The sequence below is a fragment of the Zophobas morio genome, unplaced genomic scaffold (assembly GCF_036711695.1).
Source record: "Zophobas morio isolate AGI-343-1 ecotype UQ-CSIRO unplaced genomic scaffold, CSIRO_AGI_Zmor_V1 ptg000023l, whole genome shotgun sequence".
Lineage (NCBI taxonomy): Eukaryota > Metazoa > Arthropoda > Insecta > Coleoptera > Tenebrionidae > Zophobas > Zophobas morio.
Window position 1 is genome coordinate 3,847,816 of NW_026972128.1, and position 17,976 is coordinate 3,865,791.

Here is a 17,976-nt window from a genome sequence, read left to right on the forward strand (position 1 = left end):
AGTCTCAGCATGATTCGGTCAATGGGTTTTTACAACGGATAGAGGAATTGTGAGTGGCTCGAAATACCTCAAAAGCGGAATTATTTAGGTCCGCTGTAGATTTATTCGATGGAAAGGCACTTTTGTGGTATAGATCGATAAAACCATCAGTCAGTTCGTGGGATCAGCTGATTCAGGCTTTAAAGCGAGATTTTTTGCCGCCAGATTATGATCAGGAACTTCTTAAGGAAATTCATAATCGAACGCAGGGATCTCGTGAGTCAGTTGTTTTGTATCTGGCGACTATGCGCAATTTATTTAATCGGTTGTCGGATATTCCACCTGAAATTTCCCAATTGCATATAATTCGTCGTAATCTCTTACCGGTTTTCCAAACCCACCTCGCTTTGCACGACATTAAAACGTTTACTCAGTTGTCGGATATCTGTAGGACCCTGGAAAGCGTTTTAGCCAATCAGGAAAAATTTCGACCACCTCCGCGGCGAAACATCGCTCTGCTAGAACCCGATTTAGCTTGTCCAGACGGGGATAACCAAGAAAATAAGTTATTCTCGACCCCTCAATTTCGTAATACCTCTAACATTTCTTCTCCACACCAAAAAAGTGAATTGACATGTTATGCATGTCGGAAACCGGGTCATTTTCGGCGTGAATGTTCTAATAAAACCCCGAAAAAACCTACTTGTGCTGGCTGTGGAAAAGTAGGTGTCATCCACCCTAACTGCCCACGGTGTAGGCCGGAAAACTAAGTGGGGGAAAGCGCTTACCATCGGGCCACCGCTTTCGTTACTTTCCTAAGGCCCCTAGCCAAACTACGTGTTCACAGCGATTAGTTTCAGGGAAGGAAACAATTAATACTTTACTTGTAGAGACATCTCATGATAATCGACCTTATTTGGCAGTAGAAGTTTTGGGAAATTCAATTACAGGACTACTGGACAGCGGCGCGACTCATTCTATCGTTGGTGGGGAAGGACTTGGTTTGTTAGATCATCTAAATCTATCCATTTATGAATCGGAGGAATCCACTGTAGGGACTGCTGATGGTGTACAACAGCAGGTAGTGGGGTATGTATATTTTCCGGTTACTGTCGATGGTATCTCGCGTACGATTAAGTTTTGGGTAGTTCCATCTCTCAAACACTCAGTTATTTTTGGCAGTGATTTTTGCCGTCAGTTTGGCTTAGCGATTGATTTTTCTTCTTTTAGCTGTACGGCTCAAAGATGATATCGTAGTGGCGGCGATGCAAGGTATTCGTTCACTACAGGACTTAAATCCGTCTCAAATGGCAGAGCTTCAGAAGGTCAAAAATCTCTTCTATGAGTTATCGTGGGAAAAAGGTACGAAATTGGGAAGAACCACACGAACCGTTCATTTTATAGATACTGGTAATGCGCGACCAATTAAGCAACGTCATCATCAGATCTCAACTTACATGCTGGTTCACCTCAATCGGGAACTAGACAAGATGTTGGAGTTGGGAGTTGTGCGGCCTTCATCGAGTCCTTGGTCCTCTCCTGTTTTATTGGTAAATAAAACAAACGGTGAGAAGCGCTTTTGTTTCGACGGTCGAAAACTTAACTCTGTGACCAAACCAGATGCTTACCCTTTACCTAAAGTCGATTACATCTTAAACATGTTAACTGGAGCACGGTATCTATCAAAAATTGATCTTAACTCCGCTTTTTGGCAAATTCCCTTAGAGGATACGTCCTGCGAAAAGACTGCCTTTGTTGTTCCCTCTCGAGGGCTTTATGAATTCGTGGTGCTACCGTTCGGTCTGTCGAATGCTCCTCAGACTTTGCAACGTCTAATGGACCAAGTGTTAGGTCCTTCGTTGGAACCATATGTGTTTGTTTTTTTGGATGACATTGTTATCTCGACACCAACGTTTGAACAACATCTTCAAGTGCTTAGGGAGGTTTACCAACGCTTGAAAGAAGCCAACTTAACCATCAATGCAGAGAAGTGTGAGTACTGCCTACCATCTTTAAAGTACCTTGGTTTTGTTGTGGATAAATCAGGTTTGCATACAGATCCAGAAAAAGTCGCCGCCATGGCGGAATTTCCTAAACCCCAAAGAGTCACAGAAATGAAACGATTTCTTGGGCTCTGCGGCTGGTACAGGCGCTTTATTCCGAAATTTTCAGATTTCACCTCTCCTTTAACAGCTCTTCTCCTGGGCAAGCGAAAAAGAAATAGGTTGGTGTGGACGCAGGAAGCGGATAATTGTTTCCACCAACTCAAAAATGCCTTGATAAACGCTCCTTTGTTGGTAAGCCCAGATTTTTCTAAACCCTTTACCATCCAGAGTGATGCTTCGGATGTGGGAGTGGCAGCGGTTCTAACACAACCAGATAGCAAAGGAGGTGAGGTAGTGATAGCTTACGCTAGTCGCACTCTTTCGCCGGCTGAGAAAAAATATTCGGTAACCGAAAGAGAATGCCTGGCAGTTCTATTCGGGATAGATAAATTCAGGCTGTATATTGAGGGGGCAAAATTCACCGTAGTAACTGATCATCACAGTCTCCTGTGGCTTGACAACTTAAAGGATCCCAGTGGTAGATTGGCAAGGTGGGCAGTGAAGCTGCAACAGTTTGAGTTTGTTTTAGAACACCGAAAGGGTTTTATGAACGTGGTGCCGGATGCCTTAAGTCGAGCGCCACTGCCAGAAGTTTCTGTAATTCAGGTGAGGCCGGGAAACACAGATAAGTGGTACCATAGCATGCTTAAAAGTCTTGAGAAACGTCCAAACGATTATCCGGATTATTTAGTTAAGGATGGTGTCCTATATAAACATGCGAGGCCTCGGTATCGAGTCCCAAATGTCCTTCCAAGTTGGCGAATAGTAGTACCCAAATCACAACGGCTGGAAGTGCTTCGTGAAAGCCACGACTCTCCTCTAGCAGCTCACCTTGGATCATATAAAACTCTGGAACGGATACAAGAACTCTATTTTTGGCCTGGCATGCAAACTGATGTTAAACGATATGTCTCTCGATGTTCAACTTGTTCAGCTCAAAAAGCAACTAATGTAGCTGCTCCCGGATTGATGGGTTCTTCTAAGAAGGCTATTTTCCCATGGCAATTGATTTCAATTGATATTTTAGGTCCTCTTCCTCGTAGTATGCAGGGACATTGTTATATTTTAATGGTCTGTGATTGGTTCAGCAAGTTCATTTTATTACATCCTCTTCGTAAGGCAAATTCCAAGTCAATTATCAAATTTGTAGAAGAAAACGTCTTTTTGATGTTTGGTGCCCCTCAAATCCTCACCTGCGACAATGGTACTCAATTTGTTTCGCGTGATTTTCGGAAGCTAGCGGATTTGTACAAATGTAAGATTTGGTATAACGCAAAATACCATCCCCAAACAAACAGCGTAGAACGAGTGAACAGAGTAGCCGGGGCTGCTATTCGTTCCTACATTAAGGATAATAATCATCGGTATTGGGACGTCCATTTACCAAAAATTGTGTTTGCGCTTCGAACGGCCATTCATGAAGCCACCGGATTATCTCCTACGTATATAAATTTTGGTCGGTACGTACCAATTTCAGGAGATTTTTATGACAGGAACAGCGACCCATCGAAAGTTGATTTAACGAACCCTGACCGGAGCCAATATTTTGAAAATTTGGAGGGCTTGTCTGAAATCTACAAGACAGTGCGTCAAAAACTAACGGCCGCGTATAAAAGAAATTCTCACACGTATAATTTACGACGCCGTCCTGCTGATTCCTATCAAGTAGGTGACCGGGTGTGGAAACGCAATTATGTACTTTCAGACGCATCAAAGCACTTTTCCAGTAAACTGGCTCAAAAATATGTTCCATGTATCGTCACCAAGGTTATCTCTCGTCTCGTATATAGATTAGCGTAGGCTGAGAGTCATCAAAACCTAGGAAACTGGCACGTTAAAGATCTTAAACCGTTTCGGGGTGATGATCGTGGAGACAGTAGTACCGACGAATGATTTTTTTTACGTCTATGTGCCTGAGAGAGAGAATATGACGTATGAGTGATCTCGTGTATGTGGTATGAATGTGGTGAGTGGATGAGTAGGTTTTTTTCCGACGCAGGACAATTTGATTTTTTTTCCCAATTACGACGTGTGCACACAATAAAACCCTGATTTTGACAATTTTTTCTCGATTCTGACGTTTACTTCCAGATTTTGACATTTTATTCTCGATTTTAACATTTAACTTTAGCCCTTCGTCGATTAGCAGTCAGAGGTTTCATATTCTCCCGATGGAGGATGTTTTTGTTCGTGACTCTCTGAATCTGCAAATTCTTGGATTCGAATTCCTATTCAAAGAGACTTTTGCTGTTTCACGAAAATGGCTCTCAAAATTCTTTTGTTGTTTACTCCTTAGAAAATTCTGGAGTATGACTGGAATCTTTTTTTATTTACAATTTCTTTCCTTTTTCTTAGGTGGGATACATCTTATGGAAAAAATTTTAATTATGTTTAATTTAAATTTTTTTGTTATCATAGGGGGGTGTGTAACGGATTTTTATTTAATTTTGAATTGATTTGCATTCGAAGTGGTGGCGCATCTATCACGCGTAGTGTTGGTGCGAGCTACGGGAAAAAACGAGGAGAAAAAGAGAGATAAGAACAAGGGGGGAGATAGCGGGGCAGGGGCGAGCTCGGAGCTCGGGAGGAAGAGAATCAAGTTCGGGGGCTTTTGAAGGAAGATTTTCGGGAAGAGAAGGGACCTGAGAACCGAAGGAAGAGTCAGGAGCCTCCGCCGCCTACGCTGGGGAGAGAAGAGGTGCCCTTCCGCATATTTTAACAGTGATTGGCTTATCGTATGTAATACCTTTAATAATATAATTAGTCGTAAACGTAGTTTTATTGGGCTCCGGTTGAAACCCACTTCGTGAGGTAACAATACAGTAGCATTTATTTGAAATCCTGTAAGTAGGTTACAAGCTGACGTCATCAAGTTTTTGGAGGGGATAAGCAAATATATTTTGACTAAACATTTATTATGCTCTTTATGACCTTAAAACATCTGCAAGATTTCAGAGCATTCGGTTTTGTAGTTCCTGATTAAATCAATAAAATATATTTACGCATTCATTAATTTTTTTGAGTCACCCTGTATATGCAAATCCAAAAAATATGAATGGAGTGATAGATCACAAGTACAGACTCATCATATTTTGTACATTTTAGATATGATTTATTCCACAAACTTTTGAGCTGACGTCATCAAGTTTTTGGAGGGGATAAGCAAATATTTTTTGACTAAAGATTTATGATGCTCTTTATAGCCTTAAAACATCTTCAAGATTTCGAAGCATTCGGTTTTGTAGTTAATGAGTAAATCAGTAAAATAAATTTTGCGCATTCATTAATTTTTTTGAGTCACCCTGTATATGCAAATCCAAAAAATATGAATGGAGTGATATATCACAAGCACAGACGCATCATATTTTGTACATTTTAGATAGGATTTATTTGGCAAACTTTTGAGCTGACGTCATCAAGTTTTTGGAGGGGATAACCAAATATATTTTGACTAAAGATGTATGATGCTCTTTAGAGCCTTAAAACATCTGCAACATTTCAAAACATTCGGGTTAGCAGATTCAAAATTAAATTGCAAAATGTTGTTTTATAATTTTGATTTTTTTTCAAAAATCTGAACGTTTTGGGTAAAAACTGAATTCGGAGTCGTAAACTACATGTGTAGGACTATGTTATTTTATACAATTTAAGACCTATTTACTATGTACAATTTTGAAGTGACGTCATCGCATTAGTGGTGGGGATGATTAGACAAATTTTGGTTAGCGTTTTACCATCTACATGATATTCCTAATATAAGTACAAAATTTCACAACAATCGGTCCAGTACTTTCGGAGATTATCTGTCTAATAAAAATCCGGGACGGCAGACGGACAGACGGACGGACAGACGGACGGACAGACAGACGAAAATGGGAGACCTATTTCTTCGTCTTCTAGGGGTCATGAAAGATCGAGAAAACGTAAAAGCAGAGAGTCGGCCGACGGACTCGATTACAATACTTCCTTTGCTTACGCTCGGGAAGTAAAAATCTATCTATATTTAACTAAGTACTTATATGAGTATGAATAACCCTTACTGTGCTTAAAATTTTACGAATGTATATATGCATATGTAATATACTATATGTACTCATTCATATTAACGAATATTACATTTTTTAACTGGTTGAATAGTTTTTGAACACTTTTCCCAATATATTTAACATTATGTTATAATCTTTGTCTAGTTAGCTGTTAATATATTAAAGATGAACCAATTTTAATATCTCATTTTGTTCACTGCGGGATGCTTCAGCAACGTTGTCTAAATCACCTTTATCTTAAACAATAATAATGTCATCTATGTACAGCATGCATCGATTATGTAGCAAACAACAAAGTAAATCATTTATGTAATTTAAAAAAATTGGTCTAAAGAGTTTAGACAGTACTTCCCTCGCTGTCGGAAACTTGACGACTGCATGCCTATTGTGTTTTTTTTTTCTCATTACATTTTTGTAGTGGGAATTTAAAAAAAAAATTGTGATGACGTCATCAACATTTTTGCAAGGACACGTATATCAGTTGGGATAGATGTAGTGTAATACTAAGAATAAAATTATTGTATTCCCAAATTTTCGGGAAAATGAATTGGGTCGTTTTGAATATTGATTTCTTATAATCAATAAAATAACGAAACAATTTACTCAGGTATACGGCGCCTTTTTTTGAACCACCTCTTAAGAAAATCTAAAAAATATGAATGGAATGATATATCACAAGTACAAACTCATCATATTTTTTGCATTTTAGATAGGATTTATTCAGCAAAATTTAAGGGTGACGTCATCAATTTTTTTAGGAGGGATGAACAAATACATTTTGAACAAAAGTTTACCATGCTTATAATAACTTTAAAATATTCCCAAGATTTCAAAGCATTCGGTTTTGTAATTCCTGATTAAATCGATAAAATAAATTCACGCCTTCATTAATTTTTTTGAGTCACCCTGCATATGCAAATCCAAAAATATGAATGGAATGATAAATCACAAGTAAAGACTCATCATATTTTGTACAATTTAGATACGATTTATTCGGCAAACTTTTGAGCTGACGTCATCAGTTTTTTGTAGAAGATAACCAAATATATTTTGACTAAAAATTTATTATGCTCTTTATAACCTTAAAACATCTGCAAGATTTCAAAGCATTTGGTTTTGTAGTTCCTGATTAAATCAATAAAATAAATTTACGCATTCATTAATTTTTTTGAGTCACCCTGTATATGCAAATCGAAAAAATATGAATGGAGTGATAGATCACAAGTACAGACTGATCATATTTTGTACATTTTAGATATGATTTATTCGGCAAATTTTCGAGCTGACGTCATCAAGTTTTTGGAGGGGATAAGCAAATATATTGTGACTAAACATTTATTATGCTCTTTATAACCTTAAAACATCTGCAAGATGTCAGAGCATTCCGTTTTGTAGTTCCTGATTAAATCAATAAAATATATTTACGCATTCATTAATTTTTTTGAGTCACTCTGTATATGCAAATCCAAAAAATATGAATGGAATGATAAATGACAAGTACGGACTCATCATATTTTGTAGATTTTAGATATGATTTATTCGGCAAACTTTCGAGCTGACGTCATCAAGTTTTTGGAGGGGATAAGCAAATATATTTTGACTAAACATTTATTATGCTCTTTATGACCTTAAAACATCTGCAAGATTTCAGAGCATTCGGTTTTGTAGTTCCTGATTAAATCAATAAAATATATTTACGCATTCATTAATTTTTTTGAGTCACCCTGTATATGCAAATCCAAAAAATATGAATGGAGTGATAGATCACAAGTACAGACTCATCATATTTTGTACATTTTAGATATGATTTATTCCATAAACTTTTGAGCTGACGTCATCAATTTTTTGGAGGGGATAAGCAAATATTTTTTGACTAAAAATTTATTATGCTCTTTATAGCCTTAAAACATCTGCAACATTTCAAAGCATTCTGGTTAGCAGATTAAAAATTAAATTTCAAAATGTTGTTTTATAATTTTGATTTTTTTTCCAAAAATCTGGACGTTTCGGGTGAAAAGTCGATTCAGAGTTGTAAACTACATGTGTAGGACTATGTTATTTTATACAATTGAAAACCCATTTACTATGTACAATTTTGAAGTGACGTCATCGCATTAGTGGTGGGGATGATTAGACAAATTTTGGTTAGCGTTTTACCATCTACATGATATTCTTAATATAAGTACAAAATTTCACAACAATCGGTCGAGTACTTTCGGAGATTATCTGTCTAATAAAAATCCGGGACGGCAGACGGACGGACAGACGGACGGACAGACGGACAGACGGACAGACGGACAGACGGACAGACGGACAGACGGACAGACGGACAGACGGACAGACAGACGGAAATGGGAGACATATTTCTTCGTCTTCTAGGGGTCATGAAAGATCGAGAAAACGTAAAAGTAGAGAGTCGACCGACGGACTCGATTACAATACTTCCTTTGCTTACGCTCGGGAAGTAAAAAGAAGAGGGGCAAGAATTGCTCCTAGAAGTTCACCAAAACTGAGTGAGGGCATTGATAAATTTTGAATGATGAGTGAAATAATTGCATGGTTGATAAATAATTTATATCTCAAACCAACTTGGTTTTCACAGAAAAATGTATCCTATAAAGCGGTCATAAACTTGGTTATTTAAAGAAATTTCTGATATTTTTGTGAAATATGGTCCACAGCTTAACACCCGGTATATCGGCGGGACCATACAGCAATGATTATTAAATTTACTGATATTGACTGTACTGATATTACATCAGCCTTATCAGCTTATCACACGGGAGAATCTCTTTAAGAGTCGATAACTTCGTATGAAATTAGTTTGAATATAAAAATTACGACGAAACTTCAATTCGTGGTTCCTTTGTTTGACCAGATAAACACGTGACCACCTGAGGCATCTGTTTACCAAGCTGACGCTAGGAAGGAGTAACTTAAACCTAATAATACTATTTATAAAACACCGTTCATATCTCACACGAAAAACCTTATTTTTAGTAAAGTTACGTCCGTATTCACAAATTCCGTGAAAACAACACAGATCAGAATTCACCACATTTTTTGGTACAATTACATTACATTACATTACATTACACCAAATTTCATTAGAAAACAACACAAATACGTTCAAGGTTGCGCTTATTACAACTAAATAACCACATAAATATAACATTCAGACGCAACGCACGAAACACGTTCTGACATTTTTATTTCGTGAAAACACGTAAGCATATCCAGCTTTTGTAAGTATGTCTTTAATTTTTTTATTGTAGTTTCACAAAATGATAACGACAAATTTATTAAAGAATGTTACGTCCAAAACACCAAAACTCTTCATGTCCACGAGTGCCGAAAGTATCGCATTTGAGAAAAAACTTGAACATTACAGAAATTTGAATGCTGCGGATACAGCAGACACAAAGCCACCTGGATGGGATGAAGCCAAACCATTTAAGAGCATTCCGGGTCCTAGGTCCTTCCCTCTCGTTGGAAATATCTGGAGGCTAATGTTACCGTTATTCCGAGGGCAAGACATTCTAGAAGTTCACAAAGGGTGAATATCAGTAATTTAAAAACAAAACCAAAAGCACTTTTTTGCAGTTTATATAAAGAATTTGGCGACATTTTTGTTCTCAAAGGCATGGCGGGTTCTTGGATTAAAGAAATAGTTACATTGTACAACCCGAAAGATTTTGAAACGGTAATTAAACGTCCAAGAAGATACACATGAATTAAAATTGTTTGTTATTTATTCATTAGTTAGCTAGAAATGAAGGTGTGTGGCCTATAAGAAAAAACCAACCATCACTGGATTATTACCAAAAAATACGAACAAACCTGTTTTCTGGTATAGCACTTGTTGGACAGTACGTACAATCGTTCTAACTGTAACATATTTTATTATTAGTTTATTAATTTTCAGACAAAGAGAGGACTGGTTTAAATTTCGTACTATAGTAAACCCGATTATGATGCAACCGAAAAATATTGCCCAATATACTGATAAAATGAACCTTGTGGCAGACGAGCTTGTCGAAAATATAAAATATCTCGCCACGCAAAATAAAGATGGGGAAATGCCCAGCGACTTTAAAAACGAATTGTATAAATGGGCGTTGGAATCTGTTGCTGTTGTGACATTAGACACACATTTAGGTACTCGTCTTTACGAACTTTACTTTAATTTAAATGGATTTTTTCAGGTTGCTTGAAACAGGGCTTAAAACCTGATGCTGAACCCGAAAAAATGATATACAGTGCCACACAATTTTTTGACTTGATGTACAAGCTTGACATTTTACCATCTGTGTGGAAGCTGGTTAGTACAAAAGACTGGAAAAAATTTGTGGGAGTTCTTGATTTCATGATTCAGTATGATTTTTAGTTGATGCAAATCAGACATTCCAAAGATTTGTTTTAGGACCAACATAAAGTACATTAATCGTGCTTTAGACAAACTGGAGAAGGAAGAAGTAGACACGGAAAACGAAATAAAAAGTGTACTGCAGCAGTTGTTAAAAAAGGACAGAAAAGTTGCCATTTCCATGGCTATAAGTATGATGGTGGCTGGCATAGATACCGTACGGTACTCATAAACCACTAATTTTTTCCCTACTGTTATCTATACTTTCAGACGGGACGAGTTTTAGGCGCTGGTTTATATTTCCTAGCAAAAAATCCCGATAAACAAATTAAACTCAGGGAGGAAGCCATAAGTCTACTGAAAACCAAAGAAACCCCTATAACAAAAGAAGTTCTAGCGAAAGCTCCGTACTTACGAGCCGTTGTCAAAGAAGTTACTCGCTTAGCACCTATAGGTATCGGAAATTTTAGAACAACAGTCAAAGATATAATTCTAGGGGGCTACCAAATACCAAAAGGGGTAAATAAGAATACATATTTGATAGTACACACTAACCTCTTATAATTTTCAGACGGATGTTCTAACGTCTAATTTGATTCTTTGTTCAATGGATGAACATTATCCAAAAGCTAAAGAATTTTTGCCCGAACGCTGGCTTACCACAACCTCTCCTGAACTTTCGCACAAAAGTGCTAATCCCTTTGTGTTTGCACCATTTGGACATGGTTCCCGGAGTTGTATTGGAAGGAGGTTAGCTAATCTGGAGTTACACGTAGCGTTCTTGAAAGTAGGTTCGGGTTCGGTAAATAAAAAAAAATACGTCGTGTGTTTTAGATGATTCGCAATTTTGATATGAGATGGGAGCACGAAGATATGACGTTTGCCACGACTACGCTGTATGGGATAGCTAAACCACTAAAACTTCGCGTGAAGCCTTTAGATCAGTGAAGATTGCTGTCGAAGCGTGCTGAATTTGGTAACGTGTAAGAACTAATAATACAACAAAGAATTATTTTTTGAAGTGTATATTTTTGTACAGTGTGATTTCACCTATTCACTATTGTAAAAGAAAAGTTACAATATTTTTATAAAATTAGAATTGTATCATCCAAAAATAAATTTTTCTTCAGTGTAGTGGGTTATCTTTTTTGTTCTGCTGACACTTGTTTGTTTGTCCGTCGTTGCTGAAGTAATAGAAATCCTAAATAAGTGATTAAAAAGAAGAATATAAGTTTGTTTATTTTAGTAAAAAATGAAAAAGTAATAAAGTTACGAGACGAAGTTCATTTAAACAGTAATTGATGGATTTAACTTTTTTGGATTATTTTGTCACAATGTTCTCATTGTTATCCCAACCAAATTTGGAAATAAACTACGCGTTGTATAGAAATATAATAAAGTTGTAGACAAAACTTAGGGACAAAATGGATTCGCAAAAATAAACTATATTTAATATGTCAAAATTTTTAAGCTTTAGCCACTAGATTTAAGTGCCAAAACGGAATGACATCGGATCCAACGTCTAGTTCTATGTCTAGTATACAGCAGACATTATGGAAAAATCAATTTAGCAGGCTGCCCAACAGCAAATATTATATATATTTTTTTAATAAAAAGTTCATGAGTATGTTTGTTATTATATTGAGAGATTTTAAAAATAAATAAGAGACTTGACTTGCCTTTACGTGGCCTAATCTAATGTGATGTGACCTGACCTACGTATTAAAGTTTTTCTAGATTTATATAAATCATAGAGGATTACATAACTTACACAATAAAATACGTGTTTGATAAACAGAATAAATTTACTACTTTATTACTACTTATAATTTTATACAATGCAGTTATATAAAACCTCTTTTAACAACATCATTAATAACACACAAAATTCTTTTTTTGAAGAAATCGTGATACTTTACTTCATTATGAAATGTACCACCAACATCATAAACATTTTGGCCATTTTTTTCAAAATTTTCAGCCTCATTTTTACCAGATATAGCATTTCGAAAAGCTGCAAAAGATAGCATCAATCCATATTTGGCAAATACTTTCCAGTCGGACAAAAACTGCTCAAAGGAATATATAGTGTGAGGATTACTTCCAAGTTTACCTACAGTTTCAGCGAAACTGTTATAATATACATTTAGAATGTCATCAAACGCCTCCAAACCGTCAGTTGACGCACAAGAATAAACTAAATATGACAAATCTGTAACCGGGTTTCCCACTCTCGACATCTGCCAATCCAATATTGTCACTTTTACAGGCTTCTGTTTGTCAGAATCCTGTAGGATATTAAATCAACAAGAATAGACCAAAAAGTAAAAATTTACCTGGTATTTAAACATAAAATTGTCATTCCAAGCATCCCCGTGTGTTAAAACACAAAAATAATTTCTATCAAAAATCAGTTCTTTCATGATAAACAAGATCTTTTGTCGAAATTTGTTTATCTTTCTTTTGGCGTCATCGCCGATTTCGTGTCGAACTAAATTACATATTTGCTCAATCGGTACCCCAAAAAACTTATCTATATCTATCTTTTCGCTGAGCTTTTCCCACAGATCTTGAATACCGTTCGATAAACGCCAAAACGCTTCCGGTTTCTGGTCTTGCATAGCTGCTGAAATACCGTGCCATTTACCATACTCATTAACAATTAAATTTAAATGATTAACATCCAAGCCATTTTTGAGATCATTAACACAATATCCCAAACTTCTCAAATTTTGAAGAGCAAGAATCTCTAAATTTTCCCCAACGAATGTTCCAAAACATTTAGGAACGCAATCAAAAATTCTGTCCAGCTTTTTATCGTGTTGAAAGTTGACAAATTCGTTGAAAACACAACAATACAAATATATTTCGTTTTCAAACGTTGCCTTGATTGAAAGAGTGTCTCTCAAGCTTGGAATCTGTTTGCTACATTTTAGGACTAAATTATATTCCTTTGATTGGTCTTGTAGTGTTTGCCCTCTTACAGTAATAAAAATGACGTCAGCTACAAAACCTTTACCCTCCTGACCTGTTTTATGTTGTTGGACTAAAAAATGTTTTAACTTTTCATTAAACAGAATATCTTTTAAGTACACTTCGATGTCAACGTTGGATAAAAAATCCATTTTAATTGGAAATAGATGTAGTGGACACTATATTACAATTGTCTGGGTATAATTTAACCAATAGTCTATGACAAAAGGAAGTTACAACGACAAAAATTAGCCTTCTTATCACTTTATGATAAGACAGAACTGCGTCGAAGGGGAGGTAGGAGAGGTGCTGGTATGAAAATTGCAAAAATGCCGTACTAGTATAATTTATTGCTTCCCCAGGTGTAATTATAGGAATTAGTACACAAATAATACTCGTTTACTTAGTGTTTCAAGTTTATAGGATACACGCATGCACTTTAAATTTTAAGTGAAGTGAAAATTTTACTTTCGTTATTTAGATATTTCAGTGTTATAGAAAATCGATGAAATTAATTCAGAATTTATTTGTTAATTTCCACCGAAGAACATTAAATACACTTTAATAGAAAAATACTTAGAAATTATAAAAAACTGTAGAAGTGCTGCAAAGAAAATTTAACAATGTTAACGAAGATTACTCTACCGCTGTAGAATCTAAGCGTCCTTAAAAGAAAACTAGGTACTACAATTTGAATAATTTATACTTATTTTATGCACACTAGACGCAAAGATTTGGTCCGTTTACGGCTTTGACGTTTAAAATACTTTACAGCCAATCCTTCATAAAACTTAGCAAATGCAAACCATGCCACGTGTCAGGGACGGCCAGACAGTACTGCCCTGTGCTTTTACCAGAAAAAAGTCTTTTCAGGTAGGTTATCAGTAAACGGGTTTAAGACATCCGGCTGTGACGGCCTATTGAATAATAATGAATTGATGTGAAGCCATAAACACACTAAATGTTTGCGTCTAGTATAATAATAATTATTATTATAATTATATATAATGTTGCCCATCATCACCAACAAGACTAAAATATAACCAAATAACATCGGATTGCACTTAAACAATCAAAAAGGTTTCCACCAAGGTTGTTTAACTTGAACAAGTATATAAATGGACAATAACCTCCGTTCAACTAATAAGTCAAGAAATAAAATTGTTCTCATTGCACGTTATTTTTTCAGAAGTTTTATACAAAAATATGATAAAAGCAAATGTTTTGAAAATTGTTGCACACAACACATCTAAAACCTTCATGTCTACAAACGTCGAAAATACATCACTGGAGAAAAAACGTGAATATTACAGAAATTTAAACGCTCTGGATACAACAGACGCTAAACCACGAGGCTGGGATAAAGCAAAACCGTTTGAGAGTATTCCAGGAGCTAGGTGTTTCCCAGTAATTGGGAACTTGTGGAGACTTTGGATGCCACTGTTTCGAGGAAAAGATATTGTCGCCGTGCATAAAGAGTAAGTTATGGGTAATTAAAAACGAAACTTGAAACCAAATTTTCTTAGGCTGTGTGCAGAGTACGGAAACATTCTCACGTTAAAAGGTATTCTAGGTTCAGGGTTCAAACAACTGGTGGTGTTATACGATCCAAAAGACTTTGAAACGGTAATCCTCTCTGTTAAAATCCACAACTGGCACTCTACTAAATCAATTAATTCATATATATAAATTGCAGGTTGTTAAAAACGAAGGAGTGTGGCCGATTAGAAAAGGCCAACCGTCACTTGAGTACTACAGAAAGCTGAGAAAAGACTCGTGTCCTAATTTTGGATTTGCGACACTGTGAGTTTTACGGTTCGTCTGTAATTTGAGTTTTTCTCTTATTTACAGACAAGGAGAAGACTGGTTCACACTTCGCACAACAGCAAACCCTATCTTACTACAACCAAAAATTATTAACGAATATACTGAAAAAGTAGATCGCGTAACGACCGAGCTTGTCGATAACATGAAGTACCTTGCGGAACGAGATGAGGCTATTAAGACATCAAGTGACTTCAAAAACGAGATGGATAAATGGGCCTTGGAATCCATCGGAGTAGTAGCCCTTGACACACATTTAGGTATTTGAAGCTTTAAAAATGTTTTCATTTGTTTTTGGTTTAGGGTGTTTGAAAAGAAACTTGGAACTTGAGTCTGAAGCTCAAAAGATGATAAACAGCTCAAAGCAGATATTCGAGTTAATGTACAAGCTAGATGTGTTACCGTCGATGTGGAAACTTATGAATACACCAACTTGGAATAAATATGTAGAAGTGATTGATTTCTTGATCCAGTAGAAATATTCTTTTAAGGATGAAACCGAATAATAATATATTGTTTTAAGGACAAGCGCTAAACATGTTAATCGGGCTCTGGACAATTTTGACAAAGAAACAGACACAACGAAAGAAGCAGGAAGCGTATTACACCAAATTGCAAAGAAAGACAGAAATATTGCACTTTCTACGGCTCTAGATATGATGCTTGTGGGAGTAGACACTGTAAGACACCGCTTGCATTTGTACTTTTTTCAAGTTTAAAATTCCAGACAGGGCGCATTTTGAGTGCTGGTTTATACTTCTTAGCCAAAAATCGCGAACAACAAATCAGACTTAGAGAAGAAGCAAAACGTTTGCTCAAAAACAAAAACACCCCTGTAACCACTAAAGTATTAGCAGAAGCCACCTACTTAAAAGCTGTGGTTAAAGAAGTCACGCGTTTAGCACCTATAGGTGTAGGGAATTTGCGAACAACAGTCAAAAATTTGACTCTAGCTGGATACCAAGTGCCCAAAGGGGTACAAATTCATATTTTTTGTAAAAACAAGACGATTTTGTATGATTTTCAGACGGATATCATGACGGCTAACTTAATTCCTTGTACGACGGATGAGTACTTTCCTAGGGCTAAAGAATTTTTGCCCGAACGGTGGCTTTCTTCACATAAAACCGCTAACCCGTTTGCTTTTGCCCCTTTTGGACTTGGTTCAAGAAGTTGTCTTGGAAAACGATTGGCTAATTTGGAACTACACATAGCGTTCCTGAAGGTTGTTTGGTTATTCTGATGCATCTCAGTGATGTAATAGGTACTGAATATTTCAGATTATTCGAAATTTTGACTTGAGTTGGCCACATGAAGACATGTGTTTTACTACAACCATTTTCTATGGCATAGGTAAACCGTTACAGTTACATATCAAAGCTTTAAACCAGTAAACGTTTCGATGATATAATCATTAAACCTAGAAATGTGAAGCAAATTGCACATTGTCAGACAATAAAGATATTGTATATATATCCAGTTTGCTCCCTTTTACCTAGAACTAGATTTCCTAGATTTCTTTCATTTTTTTATTTATTTCTTTCTAACCTAAAACTAACGTACGTAATGCTATGTTCAAACTTTATGATTATCGACCCATCTTAAAATTAGGTTTCCAGATACCATTTTGACGAGATAGGCTGTAAGTCAGATATTAGAAAAAATGACAGAAAATGAAAATGGGACCACTTTCGTCGGCACAATACAAAATACGTACACGTAATTATTAAAAAAAATGTCGAAAGTTATTTCGACCGAACTTCCTTCGCCCTTAAAAAACAGTACAAGAAATCCAGCTTTTTCGAAAATAATAAAATTTGACTTCATGAATTTTATTTTTTTATGATATAAGTTAAAATAAAGATATGTATATAATGTTGGAGCAAAGGTAAAGAGGCGTGCTAAGCGTTTGTTTCAAGTGAGTTTTCCCATTATAAAAATTTTGTAATACGTCATCAACACTTTTGCAAGTACACGAATATCACTTTGGATAGATGCAATGTAATACTAACAACAACAGTATTGTATTCCTAAATTTTTGGGGAAAATGGAGTGAGTTGTTTTTGATTTATTAATCAATAAAATAAATTGCCCCATTCTATATTTTTTTAATTTGTAATTCGAAAACTGTAAATGCATGGATAAACCAAGTATGGAGTCATAACTGTCATAATATTTTGCATATTTCAGAGGGGATTGATTTATTCGGCAAAAATTTGAGATGACGTCATCAATTTTTAGGAGGAGATAAACGAATACATTTTGAATAGGTAACGATTAACCATGATTACGATAACGTTGAAAGGTCTGCAAGACTTTGTAGTTTCAAAGTTAAATTGTATATATTTGTTTAAAAAGGCTCCTAAATTGTCGTTACTTTAAAAACAATATCTACTTGTTGGCCCTATATAAATCGTATTGTAAAAATTAGTACGAGTACTACATTTCCGGTGGTGCTATTTGCAGCTGATTTTTTTTAGGAATAAAAATTAACGTTGTTCACTAATTTATAGAAAATGTCTCAAACTAAAAAGATGAACATTTCAAAGGTCTCTTGTCTCTTGGACAAATAATAACAGATTCTGCGATTTCATGATCTACTCTTTGTGGACCACATCGATAAAAATAGTAATAATATATTTCTATTACAGAAACAGATTTTTCTATTAGAGAAACATTTAGC

General features: G+C 35.8%; 2 protein-coding genes across 4 annotated transcripts; both read left to right on the forward strand.

Annotated features, from left to right (window-relative positions):
- The first annotated feature begins 8,938 nt into the window (after positions 1-8,938).
- Positions 8,939-11,630, forward strand: LOC135134491 (cytochrome P450 CYP12A2-like). 3 transcript variants are annotated; one of them, XM_064063186.1, is made up of 10 exons: positions 8,939-9,379; positions 9,439-9,686; positions 9,734-9,833; positions 9,893-9,999; positions 10,056-10,288; positions 10,336-10,504; positions 10,554-10,713; positions 10,767-11,015; positions 11,068-11,283; positions 11,331-11,630. In XM_064063186.1, the coding sequence occupies exons 2-10, from the start codon at positions 9,469-9,471 to the stop codon at positions 11,442-11,444; spliced, it is 1,566 nt and encodes a 521-aa protein (XP_063919256.1). In that variant the 5' UTR covers positions 8,939-9,379; positions 9,439-9,468; the 3' UTR covers positions 11,445-11,630. The 3 variants fall into 3 exon arrangements, with proteins under 3 accessions (XP_063919256.1, XP_063919257.1, XP_063919255.1); XM_064063187.1 differs by having other exon boundaries at positions 8,939-9,375; XM_064063185.1 differs by having other exon boundaries at positions 8,939-9,356; positions 9,406-9,686.
- Positions 11,631-14,729: 3,099 nt separating this feature from the next.
- Positions 14,730-16,687, forward strand: LOC135133997 (probable cytochrome P450 12a4, mitochondrial). Its single transcript, XM_064062564.1, has 9 exons — positions 14,730-14,947; positions 14,996-15,095; positions 15,166-15,272; positions 15,321-15,553; positions 15,597-15,765; positions 15,817-15,973; positions 16,021-16,269; positions 16,321-16,518; positions 16,574-16,687. The coding sequence occupies exons 1-9, from the start codon at positions 14,730-14,732 to the stop codon at positions 16,685-16,687; spliced, it is 1,545 nt and encodes a 514-aa protein (XP_063918634.1).
- The last annotated feature ends 1,289 nt before the right edge of the window (positions 16,688-17,976 follow it).